We start from the raw sequence: 15,792 nt of genomic DNA, 5'->3' as shown, positions 1-15,792 counted from the left end.
GGAGTGGTGGCTCACGCCTATAATCCAAGCACTTTGGGAGGCCGAGGCAGGCGATCCTGGATCACTTGAGGTCAGGAGGTCGAGACCAGACTCGCCAATATGGTGAAACCCCATCTCTACTAAAAATTACAAGAAGTAGCTGGGCATGGTGGTGCATGCCTGTAGTCTCAGCTACTCAGGAGGCTGAGGCAAGAGAATCGCTTTAGCACGAGAGGTGGAGGTTGCAGTGAGCCAAGATTGCGCACTGCACTCCAGCCTGGGCAACAGAGCAAGACTCTGTCTCAAAAAAAAAAAAAAAAACAAAAACGAATAATAATAATAATAAACATATCTTTTAAAATATTTTTCAAACATTCCATATGTAGAACTTGTTTTTGATATTACTTTTAAAATTTAAAAAAATTCATGTTTTAAATATCCACTAAATATTTCCTCAATACCCCGTAGCAAAATATACCTCTCCCTTTGCCCCAAAAATAATCCATGAATTAAGGACGTTCATATTCCAGTTTACAATAATGTGCTTAATTTGCTCTAGAAAATAAGATAATTCACAACAACTAAAAACTGGACCCAAAAAAACCTGCCAAATATTACCATTTTTTAGTACGCATATACTACAACTTTTGAATATGCGGCAGTCCTTAAAAAACAATGCTGAAGATTAAGTTAAGGCTCTTGAGATATAAAACAACAATCGCAAAGGAAAATATTTAATGGAAAAACATTCACAATGTAAGAAATGGAAAGCCACGCACGGTGGCTCACGTCTGTAGTCCCAGCATTTTGGGTGGCTGAGGAGGGAGAACGGCCTGAGCCTGGGAGTTGGACACTGTAGTGGGTGAGCTATGATCAGGCCACTCACTCCAGCCTGGATGACAGACCCAGACCCCATCTCTAAAAAAGAGGAAGAAGTAGGAAAATCTTCTTACTAAACAAGTATCATTCCACATTTTAAGAAGGAAAATACTATACCATGAACACCCCACAACGAGCTGGCTCTCCCGCCAGCCACCCTACCTCCCACCAGCCACCGGCCACCCTAAGGCCTCCCCCTCCTCTAGGCACCATTCAGGCCTTCCACACTTCTCAACTGGGCCCCTCAACAAACTACCTCCGCCTCTGTGCTCACCCCTCACCCTCCAAACTGTATGTGGCCACCACAGAGCTGTCACTCAACTGACCCTTACTATTCTGGTGCCCAGGGAAATCCTTTCAAGTCTCCCAGAACTTTTCAGACTAAAACGCTCTAGCAGAGACTACAAGACGCACCATCCACCTTTCCAACCAACCCCCAGCGCCGCAGCCCCTACAACTCTCCACGCCCCAAATGCACTTCAGTGACAAGGCACACACTGCGTCTTTCTGCTTTGGGCGCTGTTCTCTTGGGCCCCTGCTGGCCTGGATGACTCCACACACTACAGAACTCAGTTCCAAAGGCTCATCTTTGTGAACTATTTTCCTCACAAACATGAGCCAAGGTGTCCCCGGGGACTCTCCTGTGACGGCCTCTCTAACTCTGGATCCTAACAGTTGATTCTCTAGCTTCTTTACCACACTAGACCGTGGGCTTCTGAATATGTCCAATGTGGTATGTCTTTCATGAATGTGTTTGTTAATAAATATTTCCTGAGCACTCACCACGTTCTAGGACTAGGGGCCCTAGCAGTGAATAAAGCAAACAAAACCCCCTGCCCTCACGGAGCTTACACTGGGGGAGGACAAGAGAGTGACCCTGAGACACGTATGTCAGGATACCGGATATGTAGGGTATTAGGCGTGAAGTGCTCTGGAGAGGGAGCAAGGAGACAGGGTGACAAGTGTGAAGGAGGGCGCGATTTTAAAGGTGGGTAAAGTGGGCCTAAGACGATGGCACAGACACAGAGACTCACTGAAAGTAGGGGAGCAAGCCACAGGGACAGAGCAGGCGAGCCTGTCTACAGACAGAGGGTCTCGAGGAGAGACAATGTGTTCCCCTCCATTTCTGTACCCACAATGCCTGCCACACAGCTGAGCTCAATAACTAGTGGGTGAACGATGGCTTTGGCTGAGATACCTAAGGTCACAAAGGTGGGGGAAAAGATCAACTAACTGCAGCAAACCAACTGAAAAGCTCTTTCCATGTTTACCGGTGACACATAATTGGGCCCTGTACTGGAAAGACGGTCGGCTGCTCCATGGATCTTGGATTTGGGCGACAGCTGCATTTGCTCTAAGCAGGCCTGCGAAGATCACCAGCATGCCCAAAGAGCCCCCGCGGCCAAGCACTTGCCAGTAACGCTGGTGAAGGCATTCTCTCTGCATTGCTAAGTGTCCTATGATCTCCAGACTACACGTGTTGAGAAAGAGACCAAGGAATAAAACAAAATAACTTATATGTGACGTGCGAGTCAGTCACCTGGATTCAAGAAACTATCACAACAGAGGTAAAGAGAGCACTGAAGAACCTGAAGAGAAGCTTAGGGGTCACACATGCATTCTAAATGCAGAAATGACAATTGATCTGATACTTCGGGAAGCAGCCACCTCTTCTTCAGCTCTCATGACTATTTCTACAGAAGGCAAATCTGTCCCTCGTGGTCTTGCAGGCTGTGGTCCTGAACTTCATGCCTAGAACTATTACAGAAACACCCAAAACAACCAGAAGCAGTCCTGAAAACAGTGAATGACAACCAGCTATTCTCTGTTTTCTTCTACTGGTCCCTGTCAATTAACCTATTCACTGGACAAACACCTGAGTGCCCACTGTGCTAGGCAGTGGGGACACTGGGGGAGCCAGACCACACCAGACTCAAAAACCAGACTCAAAAAAGCCTTCCTGACCACAGAGCTGCTTCCGGCTCATCCATGTGGTGTTCGCCTCTGCATAAGGCACAATCTCCACAAACACAGCCATGTCTTCCTTCCGCTCCTCTCAGGACAGGGCCCACACAGGCCTCTCTACACAGCTGACTGCCTTCCGAGGAAGGACAGGGCATCTACAGAATCAAAATATAAGGGCCTTCAAAGCCTGCCGTGCACACAAAATACTGCAATTTGTTTCCCTTCTCATAGAGATCAACTGATGAATATGCTAACTTAAGTCTATGTTTTCACCCAAAAGCAGCAAGGGCAAAGAAGCACAGCTGCAAGGTGTTTCTGTCCACCTTAAAAAGCAAAAGCTACGGGATGCAGTGGCTCACGCCGATCATCCCAGCACAATGGGAGGCTGAGGCAGGTGGATCACTTGAGGTCAGGAGTTCAAGACCAGCCTGGCCAACACGGTGAAACTTCATTTCTGCTAAAAATACAAAAATCAGCCAGGCATGGTGGCATGCACCTGTAATCCCAGCTACTCGGGAGGCTGAGGCAGAGAATCCCTTGAGCCCAGGAGGCAGACGTTGCAGTCAGCTGAGATCTTGCCACTGCCTGGGTGACAGAACAAGACTCCATCTAAGACAAAAAAAAAAAAAAAAAAAAAGCTAGCCCTTTCTCACTGCCTAAAACTCTAATTACAGGTGGAAGAAAAGTTTGTGCTGCTGGCACCTAACTTACAATACATCGCTATGGCACAGAAGAGCAAAGAGGTAAGAAGCTAGAGAGAACCAAGCGTAATTATTTCAGCACCAGTTTGGGAAAAACGAGAGACTAGAATTTCCTCACCTGACAAATCCATGACCAACAAGAGCAAAAGGGAGCAGGAATTCCTGATGGCGAATTGGTGTACTGCTATGCACACATCCTCGGAGACGCTGACAACAGGCTTCAGGATGAATTAGACAGTTCCAATTCTGTGGGACATCAGGTGCTCACAGTTACACTGAGCTGTCGGGGAGTGTGCTGATCCCATGCTGTCCACAGGGGTCCTATTTCAAGATGTGGGGTGCAGAGCACCAGCCAGAGCAGCTCTTAAGGCTTTGGGGAACACATCTGTACTTACATTTTTAAAAACATATGTTTTTTGCAACTTACAAATCCCAACACCGGCCCTGGCACAGAGCAAGTGCTGGGCAAACGCTTGTTTAAAAGGCATTAATTATTCACTTAATGAATGCCAAATCAAACTGAAATCGCATTCTGAAGACACAACATGACAGATCTCCAAAGTAGCAAAACGTCAGGTTTCTCATCTGCTCAGAACTGTTCCACAATTCCACTCAGCACTAAAATAAGTTGGTATCACACTCAGAGTGAGGGGCACAATCTGTATCTTGGTTGTTGTTCACATCTAACCTAGACTGGAGATGTAACACTTTGTCTGAAATATGATTTCGTTATTGCTATTCATGGGAAAGTGCTCAACAAGTTAAAAGGAAAACAGCTGTACACAAACCCATGCAGAGGATCTGCAACCTGAGCCTGGCTGAGACAGCCTGGGGACCTGCTCACAGGGATCCTCACTCAGTGTCTTTGAGTGGCACCCAGGGTGCCAGGTGATTCTGGTGTTAGAAGAGGGCATTCAAGGATCACAAACCTAAAAACGCTGTTAAATCTAACGATTCCAAATTTCTCAAGTTTACTACCAAAAGTACTAAAGGAAACATTTAAAATAAGGTAACAGATGTCAGCTAAGTTTTTCTTAATATCTTCTTTAATTTCTACAAACATCATCGGGACAGATGTTTGTGTTTAAAGGTGCCTCCCTCTCAAAATAAACGGAATACGCCCCTAAACGACCTTCCCTATCTACTCTATCCAATTATCACTGACGACACCGAAGGGCTACTTGCCTTACATTAATCTGTCTCAGAAGTCCCCAAAAGAAATGCCCTACTTCTTTCCCCTCAAAGTTATGAGGCTGAAGATGCCAAGGTGAGCAGAGAGTCGAGTCCCAGTTACGGAGGACAGCCCAAAGAATCAAATCCCTGGCAATTCTCAAAGCATCTCAGAGACCCCTGCACAATCACCTCAACCCAGCAAACTTTTTTTTTTTTTGAGATGGAGTCTTGCTCTGTTGCCCAGGATATAATGCAGTGGCACAATCGGGCACACTGAAACCTCTGCCTCCCGGCTTCACGTGATTCTCCTGCCTCAGCCTCTCAAGTAGCTGGGATTACAGACATGCGCCACCACGTCCAGCTAGTTTTTGTATTTTTAGTAGAGACGGGGTTTCACCATGTTGGTCAGACTGGTCTCAAACTCCTTACCTCAAGAGATCCACCTACTTCAGTCTCCCAAAGTGCTGGGATTACAAGAGTGAGCCTTGCACCCGGCCTCAACCAGCAATCTTAACACAGAGCGTTGCTACCAACTTAACTCAGTCCTGAGCTTGGATTATCAAATTCTTTACTTCTCCTCTCCAGACTCCTGGCTAACCACTTCACGCTACACACCACTTCAGCCACAAATTTATCTGTTTCCCAAACAGGCTGCAGGCTTTGAGACTGTTCCTCTGCACATTCTCCTCCACATGCCCTTGTCCGTGTGCTTCTCTACCTGGAAAACTCCAGCTCAAATGTCACGGTTCGAGAAGAGATGTCTTCCCAGCTTTGCCTGACATTCAGTCCCACTCTCCTCCTTTTTCGAAACACCTTATACCTAACTCCTGAGTCATGCAACTTCTCTCCACCTCCATTGCACGTTCTGAGTTAAAAGTCCAAGGACCCTGCGCTAAATGATCTCCTTACTGGCACTGCAACCCCGTGAGTCCATTCTTCACTGGGCAGAGTATGATCCCAAACGGCAATCTGATTATGAGGTTCCATGGTCAAATGTTGTACCATCCTGGCTGGGCGCGGTGGCTCACACCTGTAATCCCAGCACTTTGGGAAGTCGAGGCGGGTGGATCACGAGGTCAGGAGATCGAGACCATCCTGGCTAACACGGTGAAACCCCATCTCTACTAAAAATACAAAAAATTATCCAGGCACGCTGGCAGGCGCCTGTAGTCCCAGCTGCTCAGGAGGCTGAGGCAGGAGAATGGCATGAACCCGGGAAGCGGAGCTTGCAGTGAGCTGAGATCCAGCCACTGCACTCCAGCCCGGGCGACAGAGCAAGACTCTGTCTCAAAAAAAAAAAAAAAGAAATGTTGTACCATCCCCTCTTCCACACTTTTCTCAGGATAAAGACAGTAACATCTAACAAAGACTGCAAGATTGGATGGTACGTCTGTCCTTCCCCTCCAGCTCTGTGCCCAAGACACATAGGTCCTTGCTGAGTTCTCTGCAGTGCTCCAAATTCCCTCCAGCTGAAGGTCCACCGCACACGCTGTCCCCACTGTCTCATGCTGTAAACGCATCACTTCCACGGGAACCATTCTCTGACTTCAGATTGTGTTCCCTTCCTTTGGGAAACATCTCTCAGTTTGGAGTGACATGTATTTAACTGTGATTATCTGATGAACAAACTGTCTTCCTCACTGGACCCATAAACTCCTCGGTGGGAGAAACAATGCCTGTTTTTGCTCATTACTCCCTCCTCAGTGCCTGGTACACAGCGGCCACTCAGCAACTATTTGCTGAATGAATGAAGAAACGAATGAATGAATGTTCTTGACTATGTTGTTCACACTTGTGTTACAAGAATTACCACCCTAAAACTGGATGCACCCAGTCATTAGCCTGCTTCTCTCCCTCGCTACCCGGCAAACCTGTAAAGCACAGGAATTCTCTCTTCAGCTCTATACTCCTAACATCTGGCCACCAAAATCTCTGAACGATCACAAAAGATATAAAGTCTTTCATATGTGGTTCTGAAAACAGTGTCTAATATTCTGCAAATTCATTCTAAACAAAATAGTAAACCACACTTGGAAGCCCTGATTTTGCATTTTATTACAAGTTAGAAGTAGTTAAATGTGGTTATCTCTCAGGAGTGGGACCTGAGCTGGGGAGTGTTTTGTTTTTTGCCATTGCAGTGCTCTGATGAGACAAAGTGACAGAAGACAAAAATATGATTTTGAAGAAGATGGAGAAAAATTCAGGTTAATTACCCGGTTTCTCATTATTCCCTAGGGCAGGTGACTTACCAATCTCCAACTAATAAAAAGTTTGTCCTCATAAATCTAGTGCAAAGGCAATGGATGGACAAGAATTTGAATGTGAATCAGACCTCCTTTTTTGTTTTTTGAGACGGAGTTTCACTCTTTCACCCAGGCTGGAGTGAAGTGGCGTGATTTTGGCTCACAGCAACCTCTGCCCCCACGGGTTCAAGCTATTCTCCTGCTTCAGCCTCCCAAGCAGCTGGGAATATAGGTGCCCGCCACCATGCCCGACTAAATTTTTTTATTTTTAGCAGAGATGGGGTTTCACCAAGTAGTCCAGAATGGTCTCAAACTCCTGACCTCAGGTGATCCACCCACCTCGGCCTCCCGAAGTGCTGGGATTATAGGCGTGAGCCACCGCACCCAGCCCAGACTTCTTTTTACAATATCAACACCGGACAGCATGACTGCTATTAAGGGGGTGGAAGTCTTCAAAATATTTCTTTTCTTTTCTTTCTTGACATGAGTCTCGCTCTGTCACCCAAGCTGAAGTGCAGTGGCACAATCTCAACTCACTACAATCTGCACCTCCCAGGTTCAAGCGATCCTCCCACCTCAACCTCCCAAGTAGCTGGGACTACAGAAGAGCACCACCATGCCCAGCTAATTTTTGTATTTTTTGTAGAGAAAGAGTTTTGCTATGTTGCCCAGGCTGGTCCCAAACTCCTGAGCTTGAATAATTCACCTGCCTCAGCCTCCCAAAGTGCTGGAATTACAGGCGTGAGTCACTGCACCTGGCCCAAAATATTTCTTGAAGAAAAAAAAATTGTTTGGACAACATGTTATAAGTTTTGACAGCACTTCCACAATCCCCCGCATACTGGACCCTGATAAGCCACTTTAATCTCCCGAATATCTGCTTCATTCCCTGGCAAAATTAGGTAAAAATAAGAAAACTGACTTCAGTAGATGTTTTCAATAATTTTGAAAACAAGGTTTGCTTAATAAGGCTCAGTTCAGTGACTAGATAGAACAGAAATACTCCAATGGAAAAAAGCATAGAAGACACACACCAAACAGACGACGAAGGATCAGAGAGGAAGGGAATGACTTCTACTTTTTACTTTAAATACTTCTGTGCTGTTTTCGTGCCTTAAAAATAGCATGTCATTATAATAGAAAATAAAATAAAGAACTTCATTGTACCACACACAATATTTAGTGGATAGTAACACATTATAGTAACAGATTTTGTAATTAGTAACATTAAAGTTTTTAAACACGCGTTTCATTCATTCATTCTGTAAATGCTTATGGAGCAACTACTAAGGGGAAGTCACAATGTGAAGGATTATGCCTTCATCAGTCTCTTCCAAAAAACCAGTTTGGCAAAGTAGAAAAAGCAAAGGATTCAGAAGTCAAAACACCTGCTTTCAAAAGGTCCTGAGGACCAGCAGCCATGTGACCTCAAGTCACAATCTCTCTGGGTCTTATCTTACTCATCTGTAAAATGGTTATAATAATATAGGACAGAGTTGCTGTAAAGGCTCAAACAAGCTAAGGCACCTTCTAAACTATGCAGTTCATAGAGTTTATAGGCTTCAAGTGATGACTACTGCAATGCTTAGTATTTTGTAATAAGTATGTTCCTCCTTGTCCAATGATCAGATCTACCCAGAAGGCCTACGTGAGGTCTTAAATAAATATAGATATAGTCTTTGCAGCTATCTAAGGGAAATTTTACTTAAGATATCAAGAGAAGGGGTATATAGGAACTCTCCGTACTTTCCTCTCAATTATGCTGTGAACCTAAAACTGCTCTAAAAAAATTAAGTATAAAAAATTGTTTCAATGTACCAGAAGTTTTTATATTGGGCAGGAATCTCGAAAACCTCTAGAATTGAACTTCATTTTGAAATTCTCTTCTATTTTTAACCAAAACTTCAACATGTCCTATCAAAAGTAAAAAGACTGATACTTTCAGAATGAACAGGGAGGCTGGGCGTGGTAGCTCACACCTATAATCCCAGTACTTTAGTAAGTTGAGGCAGGAGGATCCCTTGAGGCCAGAAGTTCAAACCAGTCTGGGAAACACAGTGAATCCCTGTCTCTACAAAACAACAACAAATTGTTTTTTTCAAAGAATGAGTAGGGAGGCTGAGTGCAGTGGCTCATGCCTGTAATCCCAGCACCTTGGGAGGCCAAGGTAGGTGGATCACCTGAGGTCAGGAGTTCGACACCAGCCTGACCACCATGGTGAAACCCCCGTCTCTACTAAAAATACAAAAAAAAATTAGCTGGGCATGGTGGCTCACACCTGTAATCCCAGCACTTTGAGAGGCCAAGGAGGGGCAGATCACCTGAGGTTAGGAGATCAAGACCAGCCAGACCAACATGGTGAAACCTGTGTCTACTAAAAATACAAAAACTGGGCCAGGTGCGGTGGCTCACGCCTGTAATCCCAGCACTTTGGGAGGCTGAGGCAGCTGGATCACCTGAGGTCAGGAGTTCGAGATAGCCTAACATGGTGAAACCCCATCTCTACTAAAAATACAAAAAAATTAGCTGGGCATGGTGGCAGGCGCCTGTAATCCCAGCTACTCAAGAGGCTGAGGCAGGAGAATCGCTTGAATCTGGGAGGTAGAGGTTGTAGCGAACCGAGATCGCACCATTGTACTCCAGACTGGGCAAGAGACTGAGACTGTCTCAAAAATAAAAAACCCAAGGGCATGATATGTCTGTACTCAATATACACAAACGAAAAGGAGCACATCTTCATAAAATAAAGACAAATAGAAAACAAAAATCTAGCACCATCAGATCAGGAAGAGAGAGAAAGGGAAGGAAGGAGGGAGGAGTCAGCTAGAAGTAAAAATCAGATACAAAAGGCACAGGAGTGGCTGGGTGTGGTGGCTCACACCTTCAATCCCAGCACTTTGGGAGGCGGGCGGATCATGAGGTCAGGAGATAGAGACCATCCCGGCTAACACAGTGAAACCCCATCTCTACTAAAAATACAAAAAATTAGCTGGGCGTGGTGGCGGGCCCCTGTAGTCCCAGCTACTCGGGAGGCTGAGACAGGAGAATCGCTTGAACCTGGGAGGCAGAGGTTGCAGTGAGATGAGATCACGCCAGTGCACTCCAGCCTGGGCGACAGAGTGAGAGTCCATCTCAAAAAAAAAAAAAAAAAAAGGCACAGGAGTGGGGACACTCATCTTGTTACCACGGATACTCTCACTTCAAAATGGACTGGTTTTGAGACTCCTGAGCCATACAGTACAGGCTTAAGGAGATGTCCCTCCAGTTGATGCCAGAAAAATAAACTGAGAATGGATCTGAAGAATGACAACCGATAAGGCTGTAGACACAAGCCCAACCTGGAGGAGACTGAGGACTCTTAGGAGTAGCCATCACTACAGTGCAGACGGCGGCAGGTGCTGGGCCCGTACTCCACATGTACACTCTCCTAACAATTTTCATGTGAGCCCAAAAGGGAAAGTCGAGGAATTCAGGCTTTAACAGCCCCAAACCACAGTTCTATCTCAACATCTTACCCGCCCTATTCCAGGAGAGGGCAACCAGGGCATGCTGTTTCAAGACAGGGCAGAATGGCAGTGCTGGTAGAGCTTCTGGGTTCTCAAGTCATCTGATGAAAATGGGATCATGGCCCAGGAGCTTTCAAATAGCCAGAAAATAGCCAGTTCAGAAAAAGTCTATGATCTGAAGATTCTACATCAAGGTTTACGATAAATTCTACATTTTCTGGTCCTTGAAACAAATACTATACACATACCCCATGAGCTACCTTTATTTTCCTACACTAACTCTTCATCCAGCCCATACTGACAGAAATGGTCACAGACCTTTTGGGAGAACACTTCAATAAACAGGAAAACTGCAGTCCAAGCACATGTAAGTCTTTGGAAATGAACATCTACACTGCTGAAGTGGCACTAAAGTGACAAATGACAGTAATCCAATGGCCCAAGGCCAGCAAATTCCATTGCAAACAGATTTATCTGTTTTGTGCGATGGTGATTCTTGCATGTGTGGCAGTAAATAGATAAGTAACAGCCTAATTACATATTCAAAAGCAAGCTCTTCCCACTATGTTTCATATTTTGGTATATTATCCGTAAGAAGTGCCCTCAGCAACCACGTTTAATGTGTCACTTGAATACTGGCAACCATTAACAGGAAGTACCGACATGTCTGAAATTATATCTTTAAAAACAAACAAACAAAAAAACAGAAACAAAAACCCTGATGTAACTAATTCAACTAGAGATGATACCACTTTTCTCAATTACTTGAATGTTATATTCTGAGCACAGCACAATGAAATGTGCCGCTTAGGCTTGGCATTAAACAGCAATCATTAAGCTTGGTAATCCTTTTCTCCTTTAAGTTTTCCTATGTGAATCACTGCTTAAATCCTATCAGTTCCACATAACAGAACACTGGAATACATGTCCTAACTTTTGCTTTAGTGAGGAATTTAGAATGTGGTAGGCCCACTTAGTATTCACCGGAATTTCAGTGCACTGCCCTCTCAACAAGATGGGCTCAAGAGCATGAAGGTGAGGTCCCGGTACAGGGCGGCTGCTCAGATCATCTGTACAAACCATTCAGGCGACCACTGGCTCACCAACTTAAAACATCTACTCTTAGGACATGTTTAAATAGCTTGCTGTCACTAAGAAAAGGAAAACTGTTATCTCCAAATGCCCTGTCAACATTTCAAATAATTGTATTTACTTCAGCTGCTTATTACGTGAGACTCTAATAAAAATCTATCTCTTTCAAGAATTAATACTAATCCAGCTGTCAGCTAGAAACAGATATTCAGCAATACAGTAACATTCAGTCACACGCTAGAGGTGGAAGCCAAGACTTTCCATCATGTAAAATTTGGGGGCCCTGCTATCACAAGGTAAAAAAAAAAAAAAAAGAGACTGGGGTGAGTCTATGCAGACAAGGACAGAAGCCAACTGCATGATATTCGAATTGGGTGTAGGAAGCACTATTGTGGAGATGTCACTATAAATGACATCAGTAATCACAAACATTTTTTCAGGTGTAAGGCAAAACTAACAGCTTCAAATTAATTACCCCAAATCATTTAATTGGTGCCCTTGGTGACAAAGAGTTCACTTGGACTTACACTTCAACTGCTGAAGTTCATTTGTCTTTGCTAAAATGTTGACAGTCACTGGTCTCAAAATGTTTTCAAATTCTTCACTATTATACTTCAATACAGGTAACAGGGATCAACCAACAATTTCTAATAACTGGAAATAGGGTTATGAACCTAAAAACTTTTTAATTTATTATTTATTTTGAGATGGAGTTTCGTGCTTTTTTTTTTTTTGAGACGGAGTCTTGCTCTGTCACCCAGGTTGGAGTGCAGTGGCGCGATCTCGGCTCACTGCAACCTCCGCCTCCCAGGTTCAAGTGATTCTCCTGCCTCAGCCTCCCAAGTAGCTGGGACTACAGGCAAGCTTCAACACACTCGGCTAATTTTTGTATTTTTCATAGAGATGGGGTTTCACCATATTGGTCAGACTGGTCTCGAACTCTCGACCTCAAGTGATCCACCCGCGTGGGCCTCCCAAAGTGCTGGGATTACAGGCACCAGCCATGGCGCTGACCCGTAAACATTTTTAAATTGTAACTTTTTCCACGTACCATATTCTCAGTGATAAATTTAACTTTAACAAGTCAATTTTTTTTTTTTTTTTGGAGACAGAGTTTTGCTCTTGCTGCCCAGGCTGCAGTGCAATGGTGCCATCTCAGCTCACTGCAACCTCTGCCTACCGGGTTCAAGCGATTCTCCTGCCTCAGCCTTCCAAGCAGCTGGGATTACTACAGGCACATGCCACCACGCCCTGTTAATTTTGTATTTTTAGTAGAGACGGGGTTTCTCCATGTTGGTCAGGCTGGTCTCCAGCTCAGACTCAGGTGATCCACCCGCCTCAGCCTCCCAAAGTGCTGGAATTACAGGTGTGAGCCACCGCGCCCGGACAACAAGTCAAATTTAAAATAAGACCTTTAATTTGCAGTTGTTATTCCCAACAGAAACAAGTAATATGCATATCATGGCGCTTAACACCTGATAAACAATCAGTATTTGCTGAATGAATGAACGGCCATTAAGGCTGCAAGACTCTCAGAACAGCAGGCAAACAAACAAAACAAATTTATTAAAACACTCAGAATGACTCAAGCAGGAACCAGTAACTAAATCCTGTCACACATGATTCCATTACTTGTTTCCATTACTATTTTTTTTAATGAAAATTATTAGAAATCCGCCAGGGGCAGTGGCTCACACCTATAATCCCAGCACTTCGGGAGGCCGAGGCGGGTGGAGCACCTGAGGTCAGGAGTTTGAGACCAGCCTGATCAACATGGTGAAACGCATCCCTAATAAAAATACAAAAAATTAGCCCGGCGTGGTGGCGAGCACCTGTAATCCCAGCTACTTGGTAGGCTGAGGCAGAAGAATCGCTTGAACCTGGGAGGCAGAGGTTGCACTAGGCCAAGATGGCGCCATTGCACTCCAGCCTAGGCAACAAGAGCAAAATTCCATCTCAAAAAAAAGAAAATCATGAGAAATCAAATTATTTCCTTTGCTACTTTCTCCATGCTAGAACTTAAAAGCATTTAAATCATACTTTAAAAGAATAAACCCAAAGTGTTGCTAACATTTCTGTTCCGCCAACTTTTGCTACTCCAATTTTCTAAAGATGTATGTAACGACGCTTTAGACTGTTGTATAAAACGTAAATACTGGGACAACGAATGCACAGGAAATTACGATGAAGTTTACATATTATCCATCCCCATTAACATTTTAATCAACTTTGCATTGTGATTGATGCTTATTAAATAAAGGAAATGAGTTACGCCTAAAGATGCTTTCTTCATGTCAAAATCACAAGGAATATTACACATTTATTCATCATGAGACTTATACTTGTTCATACCAATTTCAATAGGCTAATTAGTATTTAAGTTGAGAAAAAGCAAATATCAAATCTTTTTTGTTTAAAATAGAAAGGTCTAAACAAAGCTAAATACACAAAATCTCTTAAAATCTTTGTTACACATTTGTAAAAATTATTCAACTGCTGATGCCTTCTTTGGTGCAAAGACCTACACTACTTACAAAAGTAAATGTACAAAGGAACAAAACGTTAAAGGGGGAAGTTCTGATGCAAACTAAACTACAGCTAATTTAACACAATTGAAGCTTGTCGTAAGATCTAATTTTTTAAAAAGTTTTCGCATTTTAGATTCCACAACACGCATTCATTACAACAGTTACGAAAAGCATGTTTCAAAAGAGGTCTAGTCAGATTGACTTCATCTGCAGAACGGCAACAAAACCCAACTGCTTATGAAGGGTTATGATTTTACCCGCCACCAGTTTTCCGAATGGCTACTTTGTTTCATTTCCCCATATTCAATACAAATACACAATGAGATGGTTTAAAAGTGTGCAACAATTTATAGGGACCAGATGTCAACAAATTAGCAGTCTAAAGCAAGACTGACAAATAATAACATCACGCCGATTTTTGTCCAGAATAATTATAATGGCGGAGGGGGGGGACATGGGGTGGGAGAAGGGGTGGGAGAGGTGAATAAGAGCTTAACTCTACACGCACATCTCCCAAAAAGAGCTCTTTCTTTCCACTACGGGATTATTGTAAAGGGCCCCTAAGCTTTAGATACTGTTCAGGCAGGGTGCGTTAGTGTCAGCCTGGCTGGGATGGATTCGTGCAAGGGATGTCACTCAAATGCAAGTGAAAGTACGGTCCTTGCGACTTATTTCGAGTTTTCTTTGCAACAGTAGCCTAACGCCGCTACTCAGCGACTTCTATCTAAAAACCAGAAAATCAGCAGCCCCCGCGTCATCAATCAAGCTGAAAAAGGAAGCTTTGGGGGCAAAGGGGCAACAGGGCACCCCCAAATATTTGAGACTCGCTCTGGGTAGAGGCAGTAACCTGAGCTGCTCTGGGGCTCCTGCCGGTCCAGGGGACTCCCGGAGCCCCCGGGCCGCCTCCCCGGGCCGGCGCGGCGGGGAGGGCCCCACTCCACACCCCGGGCTCGCCCCGCGGTCCAGCCCCGGGGAGGTTAACCCCTTCGGCGCCCCCCACGCCCTCCCCAGGCGGGGCCTGGAGCCCCAGTCCCTCGGCCTCTCCGGGACTAGGGGTCCTGGGTGGCTCAGGGGGACGAAGGCGCGACGGGCGCGGAGGCGGCGGGTGGCTCCGGCCTAGGCCCGGGCAGCGTGTCCCGGCGCCCTCCCCCACTCCCACACGCTCGCTCCGGGCAGGGCGCGGGCGCCCGCCCGCCGCGGCGTCCGCCCGCCCCGGGTTTGGGCCCCTTCCGGCCGAAGGCGCGGACCGGCGGCTACCTGCGGGCTGTGGAGGGCCATGGCTGCCCGTTTCAATGGGACTCGGCGTTCCTCCGGCTGCTCACGCTGCTTCCCCCGCCGCCGCCATCTTCTCACCCGCACATACACACTCGCATCGGCCGCCGCGCCTGCGCACTGGCCGCGCGCCGCGGGGCGCGGGGAGGCCGGCGTGCTGGTGCGCCTGCGCGGCCGACAGGTGGGCGTGCGTCTGCCGGGCCGCGGACCTTCCCTGCCCCGCCTGGAACCGACCGGACTCTGAGCCCCGCGACCCTCGGGCGGAAGCTGCCGGGCGGCTGCATTCTAAGAGCCCGCCGGGTCCTGCCTGCGAAGCCGGAAGGGGAGGCAGCAGGCAGGTGGAGGTGGCAACGCCGAGGCGCCGGCGGGCCCCGGCTCCTCACCTACTGGCACCTGGGCCCCCGGAGCACGGGAGCCGCGGCCTTTGGTCGGCCTGGGGCCCACGAGCCGCCCT

The 15,792-nt window shown here is 46.0% G+C and overlaps 1 protein-coding gene across 3 annotated transcripts in view; it reads right to left on the bottom strand.

The window, feature by feature from the left end:
- USP10 (ubiquitin specific peptidase 10) overlaps window positions 1–15,481 on the bottom strand; it is an 80,893-nt gene extending 65,412 nt beyond the window's left edge. The window contains exon 1 of one of the 3 annotated variants that reach the window (XM_033219185.1): window positions 15,324–15,481. In XM_033219185.1, the coding sequence (XP_033075076.1) occupies window positions 15,324–15,344 (21 nt within the window). In that variant the 5' untranslated portion in view covers window positions 15,345–15,481. The remainder of the gene's footprint in view (window positions 1–15,323) is intronic. The other 2 variants (XM_033219183.1, XM_033219182.1) reach the window with 2 other exon arrangements.
- Window positions 15,482–15,792: the final 311 nt, after the last annotated feature.

The sequence above is a fragment of the Trachypithecus francoisi genome, unplaced genomic scaffold, assembly GCF_009764315.1.
Source record: "Trachypithecus francoisi isolate TF-2019V2 unplaced genomic scaffold, Tfra_2.0 Lachesis_group10, whole genome shotgun sequence".
NCBI lineage: Eukaryota > Metazoa > Chordata > Mammalia > Primates > Cercopithecidae > Trachypithecus > Trachypithecus francoisi.
This window is presented reverse-complemented; position numbering and strand designations above follow the sequence as displayed.